The following is a 25,517-nucleotide window of genomic DNA, read 5'->3' as shown; positions in this document are numbered from 1 at the left end:
GTTATAAATGAGTTGACGAATCTAATGGAGATCAAAGAATTTAAAAGAAACACAAGACAATAAGGCACGCACGTGTTGTTTTGGGTTGAAAATATATATATGTGTATATATTGGATCTCTAATTATTATAGTTTATTCACTTAAGTCAATCTTAAAATTATTAGACGGTCTATGTTAAATTTTCAATTATTGGGAATTAAAGTAACTCTCAAAATAATTGAACCATTAGGGCTTGTTTGGTACATAATATAGGATAAGGCCTGATAGTGTAAGACCTGATAGTATGAGGCCTGAGTGTATAAGGTCTGATTGAATTTTAATATTTCCAGCGTTTGGCACGGTATTGTATAAAATAATATATTGTATGAGATGATATCATCTAGTATTTGGTAATGCATTGTATAATACTATATATGATAAAAATAAATATTTTTAATAAAAATATCCTTTAATAAAGAATTTATATAATTCTTCGAAAAAATATCATATGATATTAATTTTTATAAAAATTTATTGATCAGTGTGTCCAAAATATAAATTAATTTTTATAAAAATAAAAATATTTCATATTTTTAAAATTAATATATTGAAAATTTTATTTTTATTTTAATAGATTAATATTAAAATAATATATTAATTTTTGAGAATTACATTGGTCAACGATGTTAATACGTCAGTCTCTTATCAGGCTTTATCCCTCACCCCTAGGCCGGATTAAGTTATACATCGTTTTGATGTATTAAGGGATTATGTTGTATAAGCTTATATTATATGATGGTAACACCAAAATACTGAAAATATCATAACGTATAGTATAAGCTTATACTATCATGCCTTATACGTCACACCAAACAGGCCCTTAATGTTTTTGACATTACGTTGTCAACAGTTTTAAACAAAAGATCGTGTTATAAACGAGTTGACAAATCTAGTGGAGATCAAAATATTTAAAAGAAACACAAGACAATCAAATAAGGCCACGTGATGTTTTGGGAATAAGGTACGCACGTGTTGTTTTGGGTTGAAAATGTGTGTGTGTGTGATCTTTAATTATTATAATTTATTCACTAAAGTCAATCTTAAAATTATTAAACGGTTAAAGTTGAATTTTCAATTATTGGAATTTATTTATCAAAGTAACTCTTAAAATAATTGAACCATTAATGTTTTTGACATTACGTTTCTCAAAAGTTTTAAACAAAAGATCGTGTTATAAATGAGTTGACGAATCTAACGGAGATCAAATATTTTAAAAGAAACACAAGACAATCAAATAAGGTACGCACGTGTTGTTTTGGGTTGAAAATATATACACGTGTATATATTGGATCTCTAATTATTATAATTTATTACTGAAGTCAATCTTAAAATTATTAGACGGTAAATGTTAAATTTTCAATTATTGGGATTTATTTATCAAAGTAACTCTCCAAATAATTGAACCATTAATGTTTTTGACATTACGTTGTCAACAGTTTTAAACAAAAGATCGTGTTATAAACGAGTTGACGAATTTAGTGGAGATCAAAAGATTTAAAAGAAACACAAGACAATCAAATAAGGGCACGTGTTGTTTTGGGAATAAGGTACGCACGTGTTGTTTTGGGTTGAAAATGTGTGTGTGTGATCTATAATTATTATAATTTATTCACTAAAGTCAATCTTAAAATTATTAGACGGTTACTGTTGAATTTTCAATTATTATGATTTAATTATCAAAGTAGCTCTCAAAAATCAAAATAATTGAACCATTAATATTTTTGACATTATGTTGTCAAAAATTTTAACAATCTTAAAATTATTAGACGGTTAATGTTGAATTTTCAATTATTAGGATTTAATTATCAAAGTAGTTCTCAAAATAATTGAACCGTTAATGTTTTTGACATTAATATGTCAAAAGTTTTAAACAAAATATCATGTTATAAATGAGTTAACGAATCTAGTGGAGATCAAATGATTTAAAAGAAACACAAGACAATCAAACAATGTACACACGTGTTGTTTTAGGAATAAGGTATGCACGTGTTGTTTTGAGTTGAAAATGTGTGTGAGTGTGGGTGATCTCTAATTATTATAATTTATTCACTGAAGTCAATCTTAAAATTATTAGAAGGTTATTGTTGAATTTTCAGTTATCAGGATTTAATTGTTCTCTAAAATCAAAATAATTGAACCATTAATATTTTTGACATTACGTTGTCAAAATTTTAACAATCTCAAAGTTATTAGACGGTTAATGTTGAATTTTCAATTATTGGGATTTAATTATCAAAGTAGCTCTCAAAATAATTGAACCATTAATGTTTTGACATTACGTTGTCAAAAGTTTTAAACAAAGGCTTACATTATAAATAAGTTGACGAATTTATTGGTGATAAAATGATTTAGAAACACAAGATAAGTAAATGGCCATACTCACATATTTTTTTAGGGGGTAGAAAGAAATAAAAAAAAATTGAATCTCCAATCATTAGAACTTATTAACCACAGTTAATTTAAAAATCGTTAGCTGGTTAATGTTGAATTTCCAATTACTGGGATTTAATCATTAAAGTAACTCTCTAAATAACTTAACAATTAATGTTTTTGACATTGCATTGTCAAAAGTTTTAAAAGAAAGGATAGCATATTTGTTTTACAAATTGTAACACTGATTTCTCTTATTGGACACATTTTGTATTTCGCCCATATCCTGAGTTGTAGACCTTGGATTTGAACATACTCCAGTGTCTTAAAAAGTTTAGAAGTATATCGACAACTTTCTTGCAGGGGTCAAATTCTAATTTGGTAGTTAATGGGTTGTAAATTGTGCCCAAAGTCCTTGGGGCAGTGCTGTTGTGAATTTAGAACCTACTTCGAAAATTTGGCCATATATGGAGTTACAGACATCGGTTTGGTCCATTCTTAAATGTTTTGGAAAGGTGAGACTTTAAGATAAAACTTTTGTGAAGAAGTCAAAATCCAATTCTAATGTTTAAGTAGCTTAAATTGGTCATAAAATCAAGACATTGGTGTTGTCATATTAACTAGGCAGATATATATTGTAGTAAAATGGGCATAACTTCAGCTAGAGAGCTCTAAATACAGTGAGGCTTGAACCTATGTAAAGCTAACTCAAAGATATTTAATTTTGAAAAGCTTTAGAATTTTTAGACGAGTGAAATGGTCTTAGTTTTAATTTTAAGTAACTGCCCTATTTCTAGAAATTCATCTTGAAATTGTTGGTTTGCAAAGGCTGTAACTTGGGATGTATAAATCCAATCGAATCTTATAATATGTCCCTAGACAAATTTAGATGTATGGTTCAACATAATAATTAAATAACTAGATGTCAATAGAGGTAAAATGGATTGACTTGTAAAATAATCGATATTGATGGATTATTTGCCTTTGGTAGGTAGTTGTTGATGGAATAGATGTTATGGTGCCCTGTTCAGGGGTATGAGACCCTAGGGGAGTGGATCTAGATCCTCCTACCATAATTAATGTTTTAACATGATGATCCACTACTTGAGGACAAGTGGCTTTAGCCTGCTTTACTTGAAAGTTAAAATAATGTCTTAGGGATTCCTAAGTAATGAGAAGTATTTAAAGATGTTTTACATTATCTTAGGCTAATTGTTGATAAAAAGATTTGCAAGTGGCCTAGATTCATAGTGAATATAAATTATACTCGACAAATGGTATTTGTATTGGTTGCTTTAGTAGCTTTGGACTTGTGACAACAATAAGGAGCTTGAGGAAAAGCTTGTTGGATGGAAAGACTACTTGAGGTAAGTTTTCGGACCTTGGAGTTAATCCCCCTTTTTGTTCCATCGTGTCCTAGAAAGATAGTGGTTTTTATACTTGGTGTATGTGATTGCATTTAGATTCGATATAATGCATGTCATGGGCGTTTATTATTGTGTGCGACATAAGAGGGTTAATTCCTTGTGCTAGGTATAGGACGAGTTCCTATTATTGATATGTTGAAAGACGTTGCGTAAGTCATACATTATATTTTCTTTGGCGAGTAGGGTTTATATTTTTGCACACATAACATTGACATAGACTGCATTATTTTGATTATTATGTTTACATTGTATGCCTGAAGTGAACTTTGAGGTGAAGAAATCTCCAGGGACCCATAGTTTACTGAGATATTTATCTCAACCCACGTTTCGGTGACCCCCCTTTCAGGTACAAGCATAGATGGTGCGAGAGCATTTATGGGCGGGAGACCCGTGTAGACTGTGCTATTTGGCTTGCTGCTGTTGTTGTGTATGCATTTTGATTATTTATGTTTTATGCATGTTATTTTGGTTGACTGTAGTATCATATGTTTATGTAGTCTTATTTTGAGAGTAAGCAATGTTGATGCATGGAGGATAGACTTAGCCTATGATCATAGTTATTGGAACTTTTTTACGTTGTTGATGCATGTAAAAGACTTTGATAATATGTTTTGTATTAATTAAATTCCCATTTATGTAGCATAAGGACATTTATGTATTTGGATACAATCGTGATGGAAGGACTTTACGCCTATTCGATAGATTGAGATGATGTCAGTATTTATTGATAATATGTTTTGTATATTGACCTTAAGTGGTAGAAAGTAGAAACTTTACGTTTCGTGTTGTTTCTATGTTTTACGTTTCTACCACCCATTTTCGTTTCTACGTAGAAACTCGAGTTTGACAACATTGGTTACACCAATGATTTGAATTTATTCACTAAAGTCAATCTCAAAATAATTAGACAATGAATGTTGCATTTTTTATTTTTGGTATTAATTTATTAAAAGCAAACTCAAAACAATTGAACTCTAATATTATTGTCATGTCTTGTCAAAAGTTTTAAAGAAAAAATCATTCTACATATGAGTTCACGAATTATTTGGAGATTTAAGGAATTGAAAGAAACACCCATGATTATTAAATAATCATACACGCATGTCTTTTTGGATCGAAAAAAATAAAATATTGGATGCCCAATTGTAACAGCCCGTTACGTACCGGTAATGTTATCATTGCACATGGTATTAAGCGCAGTTACAATTACAGTAATTGAGTTAATTAAATTACGAGTAAACTTTTTCATTTTATTATATTCTTTTCTTTAAACATTAACCATTTCCGTAATCAATTAAAAACAACATTGTAATTGTAAAGCAAAATTCGCGAAAGCATAAAACTTATTTATTATAACCCCTACAAGTAACATTATCGACTCTAGGTTATAAAATGACTAATTTTTCAAAAATTTCACAGTGGGAATCGATTTCTAACAGCTACAGTAACAGACAGAAGCTTGATTTTTACTCCCCTATTTTTAGGAATCGATTCTCAGCCTTCGCAGTGGCTGAAATTCACGTTCTCTGTTTCAGGAAATCGATTCCCAACAGCAGGGAATCGATTCCCTACTGTTAAATACCAGTTTTGACAGCTTTTTCACTTCACAAAGGATCCATAATTTCATTCCTAACACTTTAATACTTAATATAACTCATGTACCATTACTAATGTAGGCTCTAGGCCCTTCCATCATGCATATGCATTATACAATGTCTCAATTACAATAATTCCCAATTCCAAGGCCATTTAAACATTATATTACTCATTTTACATCACAAATATCCAAATGCCTCTAAACACAAAATATGGCCATGGACAAGTCTCATGCTCACCAAAATGTCAATATAACAAGAGACATATATATACATCAATTTCAAAAGACTTAGAATATGGTTATGAACACACAAAAGCATGCAATATCACATGCAATATGTTCATAAACTAAGTCCAAAATACTAAACACTATGCTATGTGTATCAAATGGAATCCTCCAAAATGTCATGCTCTCTATATGCACATCATGATCCGACTCCTCCACTAAGCGGGCCTCTTACCCAATGGTCATCCATACTCACTATAACCTGAAATGATATCCCCAAACGCGGGGTGAGATATACAAATATATCTCAGTAAACCAAGGGTACTAAAGGATCACTCCACCCCATGGTTCACTAAATGTGCATACAATGATCATCATATAAAATGCATAACATACAAAATCACAACACTGGGCTCATATCTAAGAACATTCCCACAAGGATTCCGTTCAAGGACCCCATCGTATAACTCTCGAGAAGCTTCCTGGCGCCTCTCCCATGGATGAGACGACCCCATGGCAAAACCCAATTGGAACTCCTCATGAGCCCTATCCAGCAGAAGTCCCACGTTTGGATCATCCTGGTGCCACTCCCAAAGTCGGCCCCACGGCAAAACCCGAACGGAACCCCCAAAGGGATATCTCCAGCGGAAGTCCAAACCACACACATCTACTGGGCAGATATCACAGATATATCACACAATTCAAGCAACAATGCATGAACATATAATTTAACACAACGTCAAAAGCACAAAATCCAACCACGACCTTCCACTAGGTGTAGCGGAACACACGAGGGATAGAACCAAAGTATCAAGAGTTTACCTCAACTTCGAAGATAATGCTCCTCAACGTAAGCTCCAAGCTTAATTCTCCTATATTGAGTCCGTGAGAGGAAACCTATAATGATCAAACAACATGATCATCAATACAATTTCAAGGCAATCAATTCATTTTCAAAATACAATACCCAAACCTACTCACTTAGTCCAAGGGCTATTTTTCATTTATTTTTCCTTAACTTTCCTATAGGTCAAATTACCATACACACCATACAACCCACATTCTTCCTTCCAATTCCACTATATCACAATATACTATCATCCATTTAAACACCATCTACCACCATACAACATCAACTATATCATTTTTACATCATCAAACCATCCATGACCACAATAGGTCGAATTGTTCATGCCCAACAACTTAGGGATATTCAATCCAATTCCACACTTCCACACATCATACAATTCTATAATTAACCCATCCAATTACTCCACAACTCAACAACATACCAATTTAACAAAGTATCGAAATTCAACTCAAATTTCACTAAGTTACAATTTTCCAAATCACAATAATTTTTATTACATCAATGATCATCATTTATCATTCTAAGTATTTAATTCCAAAGGAGATATACCATTTAATGCTCCTAACTACCATAACTCAACACACATCATCAAAAACCCTCACCATTTTATGATATAATGGAAAATTCATCGAGAATGTGAAAACTTACCACTAATAGCTTCCTAGGGTCAACACAAGAATCCTCAAAAGTTCTCCCAAATATCACAATTTTCGTTGCTGTATATGGAGGATTTCTCTCTCCATAATGCTTCCCACAAGGTGCACTCTACATGAAAGTCACTCACAATTTAAAGGGGAACAACTTTGTAGTTGAGAGTTTCTCTCAAAAATATATAGAAAAAAAGTTGTAAATCACAAGGCTTCCAACCACCAAAATGGAGAAACCTACGGGAGGAAGAAGAGAGGAGGAGAGAGAAAATGAGAAAAAATCTGATTTTTGAATCACTTTATCCACTTAAGTAACTTAAGTGGGTCCCACATGTCACTTATCTTTCTTAAATCACCCAATTTAATCCATAAATTCATAACCTACATATTTTTCTCGTTCACGTCATATTTTTACTTCCTAAGAATACTGATCATATTTTCACGTTTATTGGTACAATTATACCGTAGCATTTTACACCGATAAAATCATTATTCAACAAATTTTTCGAAACTTGCCCATCCACTCGATTTTTCATCTTGAATTCATTTCCGGCATTATTTTTACCATTTGAGACCTTCAACTCAATTTTTTTTGCCTAGGGTCACGTGTTTGGTAAATTATCATTTTGCTCTTTATACGTATTTTGGCCCTAATTTCAGGATTTTCCCTAATCCTACTCCTTTAATCAACATTATCACATATAATCATACGTTTAGAAATATGAGGTGTTATACCAATCACTGGAATTTATTTAATAAAGTCAATTTTAAATTAATTGAACGGTTAATATTGAATTTTCAATAATTGAGATTTATTTATTAAAGTCAGTCTTAAAATAATTGAACTTTTGTTTAAGGAAAGAATCATATGATAAATAGGTAGGTTTTATTTATAAAAAAAATTCTTACAATTTCTTATAATCATTTTATTGTCGCCGGATTAAAATTTAATGAATAATTTTTATTTGTTCCTATTTTATAATTTGTTCATTTAGTTTTGATCCAATAACAATAAAAAATTATACGAGGTGATAAAAAAAGAGATTGATCCTTTGTTGAATTTATTGGAGATTAAATAGTGTGATACATTCTCTGTTGGATGAAAGAAAGAATACTGATATTAAGACCCCTCAAAAAATTGTAAACCCAACCAATGAAATTCCGCCCTGGATAAAAAAGTGAAGCAATTATTCCACAAAAAAAAAGAAAAAGTGAAGCAATTATCAAGTCTGCTTGAAGTAAAAGATCATGAGGATGACCACACGTGTTGTTTGTATTGGACATAGGTTAATTAAGTTGCTTGAAGTAAAAGATCATGAGGGTGTTGTTTGTATTGGACTTAGGTTAATTAAGTTTGTTGGGCCTCGATACTTTTTTTTTAATTAAGTTTGTTGGGCCTCCATATCGTTTCTTTTTTATTAAGTTATTTTTATGATAGATCTATGGTAAAGTGACAAGTGACAACCATTACGTTATGTGGGCCGATTTCTGGAGATACTATATATATTTTTTATTTATGTGTGTTGAAAAATTTATGAAAAAAAAATACATTTGATAATACAATTTATTTGTACTCCCATGAAGAGATGACATGCATTTAACAGATAATATATTAAGAAATAAAAAATTAAAAAATATTTCTTCCTTTTGTCAAATTTATGTTATTGGACCACAGGTTTATTATCTAAAACAGAAAAATAATCCGACTTTATGAAATATTATTTCTATTAATATTTATTTTCCCTACTAGAAAAAGGAAATTTTTTTTTGTCATCATCATTACACACGAGAACTTACAAACTTGATATGATTTCCTTAATGGATTTTATATTATTGGAAGGAAGGCAAGAAAAAATTATAAAAAACTTGACATCATATAATTTATTATAAAACATTCTAATAGTTTCTCTAGTGACATTAGATCCTATGCATTCAAATTCGTGGGATTGTTTCAATTTAATTTGATTTAAATTGAGTTTGATTTCAACTAGTCAACTTAAGTCCATTTATTTGATCTTAAGAAAACAAATTATATGTTGGGATTAAATGAATTTATAAGAAAACTTGTTATTTTTTTGAAAAAATAATAAAATTTTGATTATATATATATTTTGAAAACTAAGTAACAAAGTTAAACTACTACTAGTAGACTGAACTCAGTGAATCTATCCTAACACCTCAAGATTAGGAATGCTTGTTGTATCAGGTATTTATGGGAAAATGTTTTAGGAGAATTGTTTTCTGCTGTTAGTAATTTTTTGATTTTCGTACAGTATTTTTTTTTTTTTTTAATAAATATGAAATCCATACGTGATACGTGTCCATAACATGAAATATTTTTGAGAAAATTGAAACCCAGTATTTATTTGTGCAAATAACTAAATTATATTATTTATTTATCTATTTTTAAAAAAGAGAATTTTTTTTAAAAAAATGAGAAAAGAAATGCGAAAGTGAGTTAAGGCAGTGTTGGGAGGGTTTTAGTTGTAGCACATTTTGGCGGAAGACGTATACTCTGAAGTGACTCTGTGCCGTGCAAACCGATCATTTCTTGCCTCCGTGCCCTAGCGCTCTTTCCGCCGCTTCCTCCACTTTCGCCACCGCATCTTATCAGGTAACTTTTATTTCTGATCTGCGATTCATGGCTCTATTCGTTTTCTTCGTTCTTATATTTTTGAACTTGAATCTGCTACCTTCAAACTGAACCTTTGTCGTTTCAGTGTTTTAGTTTCTAATAACTTGCTTCTGTAACAGCGAACCTTCAACCTCCAAATCATGCAGTCGCCGGTTCTAGTTCTCAGTAAGTTTTTTCTTTCTTTCGCTTTCGCTCGTGGATTCGCTTTCTTCGTAAATGGATTTGCATCATCTCATTTTGCATAAGAACACAACGCTGTCATTTTTTAAATTGCAGTAATCTAGCATTATCTGTGTGGACAGTAATTTTTTAAGAAGAAAAAAAATAAAATTAATCCAAATCCGTTGAAAAGACTTCGCCGAAACTGTTATTTGTTTTGCTTGAAACTTTCTTCGGTTTGATTATTTTTAATTTTTCTTTTCTCCTGTGGTCCACTGAAGTTTCATGTTTTGCTTGTAACCTGATTTATGTTCATTAAATTAAGACAAGTCTTATGCGGTGCATTTTTAGCATGTATGTTTTATTTTTTTTTATCAATTCACTCATCAAATGCATATTGACATTGGGCAGAGGACTCCTTGAAACGTGAGTCTGGAAGCAAGGTGCAGCATGCAAATATTCAAGCATCAAAGGTATAACATATTACTATTACTAACTATTATGATGCTGGTTTATATTTTTTCGTGTTTCTCTTCTTGACAGTTTACTTTGTAAAGATTCATCCTTTTATAAAAATTTAACCTCTAAACCATAGAAACAAGCGTTAAGAGAGGCTTTCTACAGTGATTTGATTTCTAACTATTGTCATTAAGGGAAATAAGTTGCTTGGGTAAGCTGAATTTTTATCTTTCTCGAAAAGGTGCATCTCATACTACACACTGTTACTCTTAAGAGTTTGTAAACTGTAAAGTGGTCATTTCTGTGTTTCTTTTTAATTAAATTTTTACATCAATATATAACCATCTTTATTAAAGATTATAGTTTAGAATCTAATGAAGCAACATGACTAACCTTTGGAGAACAATTCTAATTCCATCTTATCTGACATTCATTAAAAGTGACTGTAATCATCATACCCTGAAATTTGAAAGTTTGATTTCCTAGTTGTTTTTATAAGTTTATATTTTCAGGGTTCTGCTTCCAAGATTTGTAGGTTCTGGATTGTGCTCGTATATTTGGCTTGAGCTCTGTTGAGATATATAGTCCCACATTGATTGGATGAGAAACTAATATGGCCTTTATAAGGCCTTGGGTACTCCCACCCCTTGAGCTAGCTTTTGAGGTGGTGTATCCCAAGGTTATTTACATGGTATCAGAGCCTCACCATCCCCCGCTTTAAAAAGTGGAATTAAAATAAAAAAAAAGCACAAAAAGGTAAACCAAAAATGGGCCTGTGCAATTTCCACGCTTCTAGCCGAAAGGGCTCTTGCGTGAGGGGGCGTGTTGAGATATATAGTCCCACATTGATTGGATGGGAAACTAATATGGCCTTTATAAGGCCTTGGGCACTCCCACCCCTTGAGCTAGCTTTTGAGGTGGTGTATCCCAAGGTTATTTACAAGCTCTTCATGTTTTTTTACGTACAATTCCAAAGTTCCAAAATAGTTATTGTATGCTTTTGTTTTCTCCTTTTTTTGGGAGGGCCATGCATCCATGCACATGTCATGGTTTCCGTAAAGTAAATATTGTGATAAGTAATGTGTATTTACACTAAAACTTTGAACTAATTAATAGATTGTCTGCTTTCAGTCATGTAGTCTATCTTGTTGTCTACTCTCTAGTGCTCATCATTTGGTGTTTCTAATATGCTTTGTATCTATCAGGCTGTTGCTGACATAATTCGTACAACCTTGGGACCCAGGTCCATGTTAAAAATGCTACTTGATGCTTCGGGAGGTTAGTGTATTCATCTTTTAAATTATTTTGTGACTCGTTTATTGATGATTCTTGTAAACCATTTACCCTTCTTTAAAATTAATTTGTGAAGATAAAATTATTTCCTGATTTATGTCTTGAATGCATGAGTAAGTATACTTATTTTTATTGCTTATGGCAATCTGAAAATTTTGTTTCTTTAGTAACTACAGTTTCTGGACGGTGTGGGACATTGTTACGTATAAGTTCTGACATGGAACTTGTATTTTAATTAGTGTTTACCACAATGACTTATCTGCATGGATTGTGTTTCTAAGTATTTGTCTGACACTCATGTTCCTTGTAATTAATAGGAATTGTGGTGACAAATGATGGAAATGCTATCTTGCGTGAATTAGATATTGCTCACCCAGCTGCAAAGGCATGTTTTATCCCCTTCACTTCACCTCATTGATATTTGCTTGCCATGCATATATACTATTATATATTGCTCTCCCGACCTTGTCTTTTGTGAAAGCACCACTTTCTGTTTTTGCATTGAATTTTTAAGGTTTAGTTGCTGTTTGGCCTGTAATTTTCTAATACTGCTCTCTTATTTGGATGGTTGCAGTCTATGATTGAATTGAGTCGCACCCAAGACGAAGAAGTCGGAGATGGAACAACATCTGTTATCATTCTTGGTATGTTTTGAGCATATGTAGATGCTTTTTTTTTTAAATAATGAATTGTCATCTTGTGCTGTACTCCATGTTAACCTATTCTGGAAATCTCATTTTAATGGTTAATAATGTGATTATGAGATTAAATTCAAAGGGGAAATGTTCCAGACATCAGCTAAACCAAGTCATGAATCATAAGTGTTGAATTCTAGGTTTTATTGTGTACTTAATGAAGGAGCAGATCATTATTTGATTTATTGGGCAATGGGTTCTTTTGCCCCCGTTTTCAATATCTTGTATATATTTGCAGCTGGTGAGATGCTCCATGTTGCTGAAGCATTCATTGACAAGAATTTCCATCCTACAGTTATTTGCCGAGGTAATTTATAGTATTTATCAATGGTTCTTTTCTAAAAGGATATCGGATTGTATATGATAACTGCTATAATGTTATCTGCAGCTTATAACAAAGCTCTGGAGGATGCCATTGCTGTGCTTGACAAAATTGCAATGCCCATTGATGCCAAGGATAGTAAGTTTGCTGCTACTTTTTTTCGGGGAGGGAGAGTAACATCCTTCCATCTCCTAATAATTTGCAATTATTTACATTGAACTGAACCTTTTCAACTATATAATCCACTGGTTTGTAGAAGTGTCTAAGTAGGTTGTTTAAATAGCACGTTAGACCGTTATCGAAGTGGGTTTGCTGGAATCCCCTTGCAATTCGTAGAGACATTATGATAAATCGAGAAGGCTATTGGTAAAAAAAAAGTGCACTATCAACAAAATGGCATTATTTGATTATTAATTTGGTGAGTAGGTGGTTCTTTGCGATGTCAAGGTGATACATGCATAGCAGAATGGCTTAGTAAATGTGGCTTAAAGGCAGTTAAGTATCAGTGCAGCCATCTTACCTGCCATAGGGGAATTGCTTGATTGAGCTTCTTGACTTCATGTTAGATTGATTTGCTTTTAATTTTTTGGGTTATTTAATCTAATGGAATTCATCTATTGAGTAGAGAAGATACATAATTACCTCCATTTAGTTTCTTCTTTGATAAAATATCTTAATGTGGAATTGTGGATAAAACTGCAGGAGGTACAATGCTGGGGCTAGTTAAAAGCTGCATTGGTACCAAGTTCACCAGTCAATTTGGAGATTTAATTGCTGTGAGTATCCTCTACTCTATAGCCAAGATTTTCGAATTGGTCATCTTTGTTCTTTTATATATTATCTTTATTTTGGCTTATGGATATTCTTAAAACCCTAAATAAATGGTCTTAATCCTTTTAGTGTTACTTGAAAGGAAATGTGACAATGATATAAGTTGTCAACCATACATGTTGTTCAACCAGAAATGAAATTTTCCATAAAAACTTAAGTTAAATGTTATTTTTATAAATACAATTTGTTTGTTCGTTTCTCACGTTAAGTGTTTGGCTTCTAGTCAAGGTTGAGTTATCTTGGTATAGGCGGGACTATGGAGTAACTGAGGTGCCTCATCTATATGCATTTATAGCTCCAGTCTAGGTTGTCAGTAGCGGCCCGTAGCGCCGCTGAACTGCTACCGTAGCGGATAGCGGCGGTCGGCCGCTACAAACCGCGACGCTACGCGACATTGGCCATAGCGGAAGATAGCGGCGTAGCGTAGTGGCAATACCGCTACACCGCTACACCACTCCCATGTTGGAATTTGATGGAGAATCTGGAGATGATGATGATTTTCTTCATTAGTTCACTTCTTGTACTTGACAATTTGACAAATTTATTGTTCAGTTGTGTTTAATTTTGGATCCTTCCTTTATGTTCCTTGTATTTGACATTGATTGTGGAATTATGTGTTTGATTTTGTGTGACTTCTTATGTTTGAGCATTAATACTAAAAGCGGTATTGCCTCGTTTCTTGACTGTTAGTATAATATATATAGAATTAATACTTCACCGTAGCGGCAATACCGCTACCCGCTACACCGATATACCATTTTCGGGGTCGGCCGCTATCGGCCGCTAACTGCTACTGACAACTATGGCTCCAATGTATTTTCTTCTATAAAATTTGTCCAGTTACATGCAAATATAGCAAATAAAGAAGTAGCAAAATGATTGCCTTACTTTGGCTTTTATTCATCTTCAGTTTATCATTTACTGTCAGTGAAAAGGATTAAAACCTTAGGCTACTGTAAGTGCTGATGATTATTGTAGTTTTATGCAACAGGTTAACAATTCTATATCTGTTGAATTGTATTTTACATATTCAACTTTGGTTAACTTTCAGGATTTAGCTATCGATGCTACTACCACAGTAGGTGTTGATCTTGGCCAAGGTTTGAGAGATGTAGACATTAAAAATTATATCAAGGTTGAGAAGGTCCCTGGTGGGCAGCTGGAGGATTCAAAAGTTCTTAAAGGAGTTATGATAAACAAAGATGTGGTTGCCCCTGGCAAAATGAGGAGAAAGATTGTCAATCCACGTATCATTCTTCTTGATTGTCCCCTTGAGTATAAAAAGGGCGAAAATCAAACAAATGCTGAACTGCTCAAAGAAGAAGACTGGAGTCTCTTGTTGAAGTTGGAAGAGGAATACATCGAGGAGCTTTGCATGCAGATATTGAAGTTTAAACCAGATTTAGTTATTACAGAGAAGGGCCTTAGTGATTTGGCATGCCATTTTCTGAGCAAGCATGGAGTTAGTGCAATCAGAAGGCTGAGAAAAACTGATAATAATAGAATTGCTAAAGCATCTGGTGCTGTTATTGTGAATAGACCAGATGAATTACAGGAGTCTGATGTTGGTACTGGCGCTGGGTTATTTGAAGTTAAGAAAATTGGAGATGAGTTCTTTGCATATATTGTTGAATGCAAAGACCCTAAGGCCTGTACTGTACTATTGAGGGGTGCTAGCAAAGATCTCTTAAATGAAGTTGAAAGAAACCTCCAGGTAAGCTGTTGCTTTCTACTGAGAGCTTGGCTTTCAGATTTTATCACTGCTTTCTGAAGCTTGTTTCCATGACAGGATGCCATGTCTGTTGCAAGGAACATAATAAAAAATCCAAAACTTGTTCCTGGAGGTGGTGGTACAGAGTTGACTGTATCAGCAACTTTGAAGCAAAAGAGTTCATCTGTTCAAGGCATAGAGAAGGTGAGTGTAATAGCCATTGTTTCAACGGGGTTCTATATACTCATACATCTAAGGTGGACGCTAGTTCTTATTTCTGTCTCATTACAGTAGTTTACTCATTCTCACTTTCATATTCTTGTTGACCAACAGTGGCCGTATGAAGCTGCTGCTATTGCTTTTGAGGCGATACCACGTACTTTGGCACAAAATTGTGGTGTAAATGTCATCCGGACTATGACAGCACTACAAGGGAAAGTAAGAATATTTGCAACTACATTTGTAGATGATTCTTTCTCTGATTTTGTTTAACATTTTGTTTTTGAATTATAGCATGCAAATGGAGAAAATGCATGGGTTGGCATAGATGGAAATACCGGTGCCATCTCCGACATGAAAGAGTCCAAGGTGCTTTAATTTTCTTTTATTCCGTATACAATGTAAATAATTCCCAAATCACATCACTTTTGAATTAAATCTAACGTGTTTCAGTTATTCCCAAAAGAGATAACACAGTGAAGAAATGCCTTGTTTATTTCCCATTGCACCCACTTATATAAGATTTACATCCTCTATATCTCGTTTCAAGTAATATACGGATGCTTGGTTAGCTTGATAAGCATATGTGAGGGAATAAACTCTAAATATTTTTTCTTCCAACATGATTTTAGATCTGGGATGCATACAATGTGAAGGTACAAACATTTAAGACTGCCATTGAAGCTGCTTGCATGCTTCTGCGGATTGATGATGTTGTGAGTGGGATCAAGAAGAAGCAAGCCCCTGGAGCAGGCCAGGCTTCTTCAAAGCCTAAGGTTGAGACTGAGGCAGATGCTGACAGTGAGCAAATTCTTCCTGACTGAGAACATAACCGAGATTGCCTTTTGACGTAGAGTTGAAGATGTGCTAGGTTCCTGATAAGCTTTTAAATCTAATTACTATTATTTGTTTGGGTTGGCTGTTGTTTTGTGCGTTATACTGTTTTGATGGTTTAGATGACATTTGCTTTATTGATTATTTTTCTATCCATAGTTGAGATTTTGTCCAAATGCCGCTGTAAAAGTTTTCGGTTTCACAACTTAAGGTTGCATTGTTTCTGGCTTCTTGCGTCTGATTTCAGATTTTCAGTTTCTGTCTGAGAAGCTTTAAGACTCATCTGTCGGTTTTTCTTCATTGGTTCAGTACCGATAGTGATACGTAAGATGTGTTCTATGGAGGGTGAAGTATGTTGATATAGGGGGTGTCCACAGTGGCTTTGATAGAGATCAAAGCACTCGTAAAGCTTCTCATGTATGTGCATTAAGAGAGAGTGTGTGCGAGGCTTGAATGGCTCTGCATCGAGGCAGAGTAACAACATAGGAGAGGAGTGAGTAACAACATAGGAGAGGAGTGAGTAACAACTCGTAAAGCTTCTCATGTATTTAGTGAGGAGAGTCCTTTCTAGCATGAGAGAGTGAGCTGGTCAGTCCCAAGAGTTGTCTCATCAAGTCATGTCTTGTCTTGAGACAAGACATGACATGCTGTCCATTGTCAATGTACAGGGGCAGCTGTGCAGGAAAGGGAAATGTTCCAGTGGTGAGCCTCTATGGCTTGCCATGGGTGTCTTCTAGAAGGCTCTAGATGTGAGCTTTTAGAAATTGGATTCAATTGGTGGGCCTAAGGAGAGTATCCATAACAGGTTCAATATGGGTCATAGACTAATGGAAACCCAGATTTTCAGACAATTAACCATCGTAATATCTAAGCTTTCAAAGAAAATTATTGTACATATTTTTTATTTTTTGGTTACGTACTCATGAAAATTTTAAATGTTATTTGACCTGTTGAAAAGCCGATCACGAAATAGCTGTCAGTAGGACACTGAAAGTTAGTTGTGTTATTTTGACTTCAGAGGATAGCGGCTAAAAATTGGTGGGTAAGTAATATCTGATAAGTACTCACAAGAAATGTGACGTTGACAAGCAATATTTTCCCCAAGCAGGTGACAAATGATTACAAATATTAAATGCTTCAATTTTTATAAATCGTTTTTTTTTTTTTTTTTACGAAAAAAAAGCGTAACTCTACTAGTATATTGTAATTTTTATTTTGATCAGCGCATGCATTAGTGGACAAAAATGAATTCTGTCAATTTTTTTAAACAGGAAAATAAAAAAAAAATTCACTTTTATTGTAAAGAAAATCATTTAGTTTTATGTTGATTTATCTCAAAAATAATAATAATATGAACACAGCTCTATTAAGGCTAAAATCTAGTTTAATAATTATATGATTGCTTCCAATTAACCAGAGGCTTTATTAAATAGTTTATTTATACCACCGTAACTCCATGAGAGTCCATGCATCGTAAGAGCACATATATTTCGCCTTTGATTTATGGATGACAACCACAAATTAAAGTAAAAGATATCACATACAATTCTTGATTGAAATATGCGTTCATATTTAAGAAGGCAAACTACTAGCCAAACTGTTTACCAGGTAAAAAAAACACTATCACCAAACTTAAATATCTTAGCAATAAGCAATACAATATCGTATGAAAAGTGAATCCTATTACCAAAACTCATACATAGCTATCAATGAGGGATTTCCTCATCTCATCCACAATGGCACTAGGCTGGGCTTCCCTCAGCTTGAAAACACTCTCAATCACAGAGAGCTCAGTTGCTGTGGTGTCTGAACCACAAAATGCTGTCCAATCATTTACTGTCATGCCAGCAGCTATTACTTCACTACCGCGATTGACAGTCCCAGCAACCAAAGGAACCTGAAGAAGTGTAGAAAGTTCATCCAAGTCTTCAATGGAAGTATGAGGATGGACCTGCACCAAGTTTATGGTCAAAAGACAGTATAGATATTTAAATTATGATATTCAAGAGAACATGTCTTGTACTTACCAAACCACCTCTGTTGGAGAAGGCACAGAAACTGCCAACAAGAATATTACCCGCGATAGTCTGCCTGAAAACTTCTACTCCAAGAACATCTGCAATCATTTCCTCAGTTTCCTGAACAAAAATTTCAGTGAATACAAGAGCCGGCCAAGAATCCTTTTAAAAAGCCGCAATATAAACGTGTTTTTATTTTTTTGGTATAAAAGGCAGTGTGTTAATAATAACTATTGTATGAGACACGAACCCTACTCGTATCACAATAAGAGAACAGTTTGGTGGACATAAAGAAGCCTTAATATAATGCCCTTAACAAAAAGAATCATCTTACATGACAATTTAAGTAAAAAGTAAGGATTTGTTTAATTCACAAAACCAGCATTTGTTACCTACCTACATAAGCTTCAAGTTTTCCTCATCATGTTTAACTCAATGCCAACAACAAGTGGGACAAAAAGTTTAATAGCTATTCAAATAAGTTTCTCTTTCTTTTTGATAAAAGATGAAGTACTTGGATTATGTAGATAATATACAACCCTGAACGCATATCCACATTCCAATAAAAATGAATAATAGGGGTCACATAGATTATAAGGTGGTCAAATCACGTAATCTTACCATACATGACAGCAAACTTTTCAATGAAAATTAGTCTATTCTTTTCAAGAAACAATTTTCAGTTTACATGAGTGCATAACCTAAAATTTTTAAGTGATCAGATCCAGAAGGGCAAGCACTAGGTATGTGACAGCTTGTCCACTTCTTTATTCAGCATCCATGTTTAACATAAAAATTGAGTGTCCTCGAAATCAATTTCCAATCCGAGATAAGTATAAAAGATCAGCATAGGAACAAAAAAAGCAATAATCTATAATAAACAATACCTTGTCAAGATCAGTGTGTGTTAGGGCCACATGGTCATTACATGCTATACAATTTCCCAGAGCGGATAATCTTTCTTCTATGCGCTGAACAACAACTTGATCAGGTAGACTGTTTCTCAAATGTTGAAGTTCTTCACCAATAGCCATGGCAAAAAGATAGAAAGTACCATAAGTCAGTACAAAATCACAACACCAACAAAGATGAAACAATAGATATGTCATATAAGAGGAAAATAATACTAATTAATAATCCTAGACAGCCCACACCTTACTAATTAATAATCCTAGACAGTCCACACCTTGGAGCATATTTGTACGAAAGGAGATTGATGGACTGATCAAACCCAGCAAAATATGAAAAAATGTTGAAAGGCCTATACCCAGGGTGTTGATAAAGATCCCAGATATTTCCAGGCAAACAAAAGTTTTCCGAATCTTTTGGCCACTGGATAACAGAATAGGCCTCTAGACAACCATCAAAGCAGGGTACCCTGTATATAATTTGGTGATTAATCTGGTATTTTAATTAAGGTTATCACTTACAATTATACAGAAGTCACAGAAACGGTTCTCATCATACATAAAATTGTTCACCATCTCATCAATGCTAATTGCACTCAAATCACCGTTCAAATACCAAGCAACATTGTAAGAGTTCCTTCGTATGGATGAATAGTTTTTACTTTTTAAGACAGAAACGGGAACTAGAGATCTTAGATACCAAAGTAGCTCCTAATTCTTCAGTCATTAAAATTTCTCTTTATACTGTTGTGGAAGGAGGCAAACGATGAACAGTATCACATTAGTGCTTAGCACTTATACCCTACTGCAAAATCCTTTTCAACAGATTAAAAGACAAATTATTTTGTAAAAATAAAATAAGCTGTGACAACCAAGCATCTATGAGGCCATGACATACCAAAATCAAAGACTAAAGCACTAACTTTTAGTCATTCTCACTCCCATTACAAAACATGAAGATAATTGATATGGCAGATGAACCATCAATCATTAACTAACAGAATGGCATCAAATAAAACTATAAATGAAACCAAACATATAACATAATAATAGGATTTACCTTGGTCTGTGGTGGTATGGGGCAAGAGAAGCCCATTCTTGTTTCCTGCAAACCAATAGAAAGGTAAGTTCATTAGGTAATAGGTAATCTAATAAAAGATAAATCAATAAATACAAGAAAATGATGTAACCATATCTTTATTCTTTTACTAAATGAAGAAAATATGTCAATGACGGAGAAAGAAAGAGCATGCAACCATCTCTTCACAGCCTTGATATAGTCCAAGGCAAGGACTGTACTGATACTCATTAAGATTTAAGAAACCAAGGGAAAAAACTTTACCAATACAAAGACGACCAACAATACGAGTGCCACCAATGGAGGTTTTGACCACAGGGATAACATCTGCTAACTCAGCCTCAAATGCACTGTATCAAACAACACATTAATTTATTCATCTACCAAACCATTATGGCAAATTTCAATCCATTTGAAACCAACCACAAATAAACCAAAATCTACTGGGGAACGTATTAGTCCAAAAAGAATAAAAACCTGTAGAAGTTTTCGGAACCTCCAATCGCAACCAAACAATATGCATTGGTAAGTTTTGAGAAGACTCCAACTTCACAAGAATTCTCAAACTGAAGTCCTGCAGGAAACCCATAATCAAAGATTTAGAGAAAGAAAAATTTTTCCACAAAAGAAAACCATATAGCTTCATATTAGATATTAATTATTTAACAAATACAGACTACGAAAAATTTATATGTCTCATTACTTACTAGTTGCCATGACAGAGATTACACAAATCTTGGACCCAAGTAACCAAGTTAATATCTGCAGCATTAGATGTCTAATCAGGAAAACAAATAAAAGGAATTATTATGAAAATAAATTGTAGCAATGACAACAATAAGCAGTCAAATGTTAAAGTTGATTATCAGAATTCTGATATGTAAAGGAAGCAAATGTTGAAAAGTTTCATGTAAATTTGAACCCTGTAAGAGTATAATAAGTGTTTATTCTGCAAAAGGCCCTGTTGACTTTGTATGCAACTTAGAACTAGTGATAACCAATTCAACAGGCTTCAGCACAAGGAACAAGCTTGTATTGTATTGTATTGTATTGTATGGTAGGTGGAAGACCCACTTAGAACTAGAACAATGGCTATGTAATCTGTGATTAAGCATCAAGCATCATACACACACATAAGGTTCAAATTCGTAACACAAGGGAAACACTATATGTCAATAAAATAAAATAAAAAAGATAATAACTTTACACTCAAAATTGCGAAACAGAAAATGGGGATATCGGTAACCTGAACAGAGGACTAAAGCGGAAGAGGTCACCGAAGCTGAGCGGCGGTGAATAGAAGCAACACAATAAGGGATACGGTGAATAGAATTTTCAAAATGTTTATATTATAATTTTTTTAAGTAAAATAAAGAAAATATTATATATCATTTACACTTAAGTCATTTTAAAAAAAAAAGTAAACACAAAAAAAAAAGGATTCCACAGATCGATGAGTCAGAGTAGGATATTTTGTTGTTTCGTGCGAAGTAACATTTATAAACCCCTTTTTTTAAATATAATAATTATGAAAGAAATTATTCTCGTATTACATTAGATAAATTTTCTCTTTTACACATTTTTTGATAACAATGTTATTTTTTTTTTTTTTTCCAGATGGTGAACCTACAAATTTATCTCTACGAGGTGAGATCCCTTTGTTTTTTTAATTCTATGAACGAGTGAGTGACTTATTTTAATTGTTATAGGGGAGTGAAAATTATCACTCGATGGCTGGACTGAAAGAGATTCTTTGTGTCGCCTTTGATATTTGATAGTTTGGGTCTGGGCTCTGGCTTTTGTCACACTTGCAAATTAAAGGAAGCCCGTAAGGAGAATGATATTTTTGAAAATGGTTTCTTACGAAGAGTCGGATGGAACTTTTTTTCCCTTAATTTTTTTTTTAATAAATAATGTGCTTTTTCAACTTATGTGTATGTTTGGATGTTAATTTTTTTTTTAAAAAAAAGTTAAAACAGTTTTCTGACTTTCAAAGAAAAGATTATGAGGATTTTTTTTTTTACATATTTATGTAAATTTGAATTTGAGGAAAAGATAAAACATATTCACTAGAAAGGGTGCAACGTAAGCTTATACTAAGCCATTTGGATAATTTATATATAATATATATATATATATATGTGTGGACATGATTAACTTATATAAATGTAAGAATAATAAGTCTTACACTAAATCTTAACCGTTACTTTCTGTTAATTCAACGATTATGATTTATTGAGTCATACATATTAATTGATTATTAATTTCAAATAAATCACAACTGTTACGTTCACAAAAATCAACAGTTAAAATTTGATGTAATACTTATTATTCTTATGTAAATTGATCTCATCCTATATATATATGTATATATATATATATAAAGTTTATATTGTGTGGCAAATTTGGGATTTCACCCTTGAGGGAGAAATGTGTGTGATGAGTTTTACGTTAGTTAGTAATTAATTAAGAGAAGAGGAGCAAAAATTAGATAAATGCTGCACTAAATAATTAATTATCATCAATAAACCAAATTTAAATCTTCACATACATGCATAATGCATCATCCCCTGCTAGTAATAATGCATAAAAAATTATATACATTTTGTCGTACGATAGGTCCATTGAATCAATTACAATAATGATAGTGTTAGCCCACATCTATCAGCTGATCGATTACAATATTCAAAGTTCTAATCATGGCCTGCCTTATAAGATTTTCAAGACTCTTTATTACAAATTATCTTCTCAAACATTATTCTTATGGGAAAAATGGGCGTCTTTTTAACAGATTTTAATTATGTAATGTATAGTTATAGGTTTTCATTTGTACTTTAACATGACATGGTAAAAATTTTTACACACACAATATTTTGTGGGGCTCATATTTTTTGAAGCAAAAAAACAAACTAAGGCACGGAAAACAAATCTCAGTAACATGACACAATCACTTTTCCTACAACATAACTCTTATAAAATCCATAGTTATAATATTAAAGCTATATTATTCTCACTTTTTACGTCAGTAGACAGCTTTTGAAGAGAGAAAAAAATAAAATTTTAATATTATAACTATGTATTCCCGAAAATGCATAGTTAAAATTGCTAAAAGGACATAACTTGTGTTCTTTAAAAGAATATTCAGTGAACCCTTATTCTTATAATATAGTGAATCTATTAATTGTGACATTCTTAATATATACTCGAAATTTCATATATTGCTAAAGTTGGATTCCATCTAGAGGAACTAAATAAAAGTGATAATTTTACTGAAGATGGTTGGTTTAAGTGGTACATACTTAATTCCGTTTAAGTAAAATCGTGGGATCAAGTTATTGTGAATGCAAAAAATTTACTCTGGGAGAACTAGTCCTACCATGATGTGAATGTTCCTCCTCGAATAGGATTACCTTCCGTAGAGGATACATGTGGTTTATCTAAAAATATATATAATTTTTGTCTTTCTTAATTAAAGTTCAAGAGTAAATTTTTTTAAAAGAAGCGTGTAAAATGCATAATGAAAAACCGTGATTGATTGTACCAAAATAAAATAAAAAAACCCATTCAACTCGTTAAGATTGAAGCACTTGGTCGGAAATGTTTAGGTCTGATTTTCATTGTCTTTGCTACAACTTTGACATGTTATAATTTTACAACGAGATAGCTTTTCTTTAAAGTACTCTTTTTAATTAAAAAAAAACCTTGATTAAGCAACAGAGAAATTATATGGAACTGCTAAAGAATCATGCACCTGTTACCACAAGGCACAAAAGCAAAAGGCTGAAACAAAAGGTTACAGGTTAGGTATAAAGAGGACATGCCAATAGTTCAATATCTTACCGATGGATTTTGAGATCTTAATTCAAATCCAAAATGTTAAGAAACTATTTTTAAATTCATATGCATGCATTAGTCGCTTGAGAAGGCTGTTGTACAAATTGCTGTACTTCAGAGACGTTTATAGCTTCAATTATGAGATATGGAATGAATTATTTTCTTATTACTACTCTTTTTCATCATATATATGCAAATGTATTTCCTTCAACAACTTTTGCTAATTATTTTATAATTTTCTTGTTTTCTATTGAAAAAAGAGGGCACTGACCTTCATGGTACAATTTTTTATTTTAATAATCCAATAGATGCTCATAATTGTGAATGGTTCCTTGAGCGGCTCGCGATATTCTTAATATCTATGTGCATATATCAAAGATATTTTGCCCTTTTTCGAGTGGCTAATTAAGAAGTTGTAAGGGATAACCAAAGATAAGACTTTGAATGCAGGCACCCTCTACACGAATAACATTGAAAATGTACATATATAAAATATGTTGTCCATCTCAAACGTGGCCAACAGAGGGACAACGTAAACAAATGTTGGATTCGCGGTGCATGCCATGTGGAGGATTTCAATGGTGACAACGTCAGAGTGAGTGAGTAGCTGCTTCTTCTTGTTACCAATAAATTACCTTATGAACATGCTTCTATTCTTTACATTTCCAAATTAATTAAGCAGCATTATTCGTTGTCATCCTCACAGCATACAGTTTACTTTTTATATTATTTACATCTATATATCTTTCTCAAAGTTTGGGTCCATGTTGTCTTTAACCAAATCCAGCAAAATTGGACCCTTTCGGCTAATTAATAGTCATCCCTGAAATATTTGTTAAGTGCTTATTACGGGTTATAATTTTCAACACGATTTGCTTATATATATGAAAATTTGTATTAGAATTGATACTTTTTTAAATTCGTGTTGACAAAAATTGATATAAAAAATTTCGTGTTGTGTTGTTTGTCAATTCGCGAATCCAAAAATAATCTGCATTAATATTCTTACATGTTATTGTGTTTTGTCGTAAATAAATTATTCGTGTCTTATCGTGTCATGTCAACTCACATAATAAGTAACACGTTAGAATTGATAAGTTATTCGTATTGTGTCGTGCCAACCTGCATAATAAGCAACATACTTTGATGTTGTGTGTTATTCATGTCTTATTATATCAACATGTAAAATAAGTGAAATCGTGTTTGTGTCAGAGGTTTTAACCGAATTTCAAATTTATATCTTATTTGTATTTTTATGTTTGTGTTGTATGCTGTCGACTCGAATCACCACTTTGATGCCTACCATTCAAGAGCATATTCTATGCTGCTCAACATTGAGTTAACT

General features: G+C 32.8%; 2 protein-coding genes across 2 annotated transcripts; one reads left to right on the top strand and one right to left on the bottom strand.

The window, feature by feature from the left end:
• Positions 1 to 9,649: 9,649 nt before the first annotated feature.
• LOC133312302 (T-complex protein 1 subunit gamma) lies at positions 9,650 to 16,556 on the top strand. The gene is made up of 14 exons (XM_061513472.1): positions 9,650 to 9,790; positions 9,931 to 9,976; positions 10,382 to 10,443; positions 11,635 to 11,707; positions 12,040 to 12,107; positions 12,297 to 12,366; positions 12,656 to 12,724; positions 12,806 to 12,877; positions 13,442 to 13,515; positions 14,622 to 15,284; positions 15,360 to 15,485; positions 15,615 to 15,719; positions 15,795 to 15,869; positions 16,133 to 16,556. Exons 2-14 carry the CDS (start codon positions 9,952 to 9,954, stop codon positions 16,322 to 16,324), a joined length of 1,674 nt encoding a protein of 557 aa, XP_061369456.1. The 5' UTR covers positions 9,650 to 9,790; positions 9,931 to 9,951; the 3' UTR covers positions 16,325 to 16,556.
• Positions 16,557 to 17,893: 1,337 nt separating this feature from the next.
• LOC133312308 (eukaryotic translation initiation factor 6-2-like) lies at positions 17,894 to 21,700 on the bottom strand. Its single transcript, XM_061513482.1, has 8 exons — positions 21,585 to 21,700; positions 21,046 to 21,100; positions 20,816 to 20,912; positions 20,603 to 20,688; positions 20,321 to 20,365; positions 19,240 to 19,370; positions 18,362 to 18,472; positions 17,894 to 18,285 (listed from the first exon to the last, which is right to left on the bottom strand). The coding sequence occupies exons 2-8, from the start codon at positions 21,053 to 21,055 to the stop codon at positions 18,028 to 18,030; spliced, it is 738 nt and encodes a 245-aa protein (XP_061369466.1). The 5' UTR covers positions 21,056 to 21,100; positions 21,585 to 21,700; the 3' UTR covers positions 17,894 to 18,027.
• Positions 21,701 to 25,517: the final 3,817 nt, after the last annotated feature.

This window comes from Gastrolobium bilobum, unplaced genomic scaffold (genome assembly GCF_033153095.1).
Source record: "Gastrolobium bilobum isolate Gb01-03AN ecotype WA unplaced genomic scaffold, APGP_CSIRO_Gbil_v1 utg10651, whole genome shotgun sequence".
Classification (NCBI taxonomy): domain Eukaryota; kingdom Viridiplantae; phylum Streptophyta; class Magnoliopsida; order Fabales; family Fabaceae; genus Gastrolobium; species Gastrolobium bilobum.
The sequence above is the reverse complement of the archived record's forward strand: the minus strand, read 5'-3'. Positions and strand labels throughout refer to the sequence as shown.

What these genes read in the sequence shown, in the direction of transcription:
- LOC133312302 (XM_061513472.1), top strand. Translation starts at nt 9,952, where the DNA reads ATGCAGTCGCCGGTTCTAGTTCTCA. An exon ending in TTGCTCACCCAGCTGCAAAG is followed by an intron (nt 12,108 to 12,296) that starts GCATGTTTTATC and finishes GGATGGTTGCAG; the next exon opens with TCTATGATTGAATTGAGTCG. An exon ending in AATTTGGAGATTTAATTGCT is followed by an intron (nt 13,516 to 14,621) that starts GTGAGTATCCTC and finishes GTTAACTTTCAG; the next exon opens with GATTTAGCTATCGATGCTAC.
- LOC133312308 (XM_061513482.1), bottom strand. An exon ending in GGTTCCGAAAACTTCTACAG is followed by an intron (nt 20,689 to 20,815) that starts GTTTTTATTCTT and finishes TGTTTGATACAG; the next exon opens with TGCATTTGAGGCTGAGTTAG. An exon ending in CACACACTGATCTTGACAAG is followed by an intron (nt 18,473 to 19,239) that starts GTATTGTTTATT and finishes ATTTTTGTTCAG; the next exon opens with GAAACTGAGGAAATGATTGC.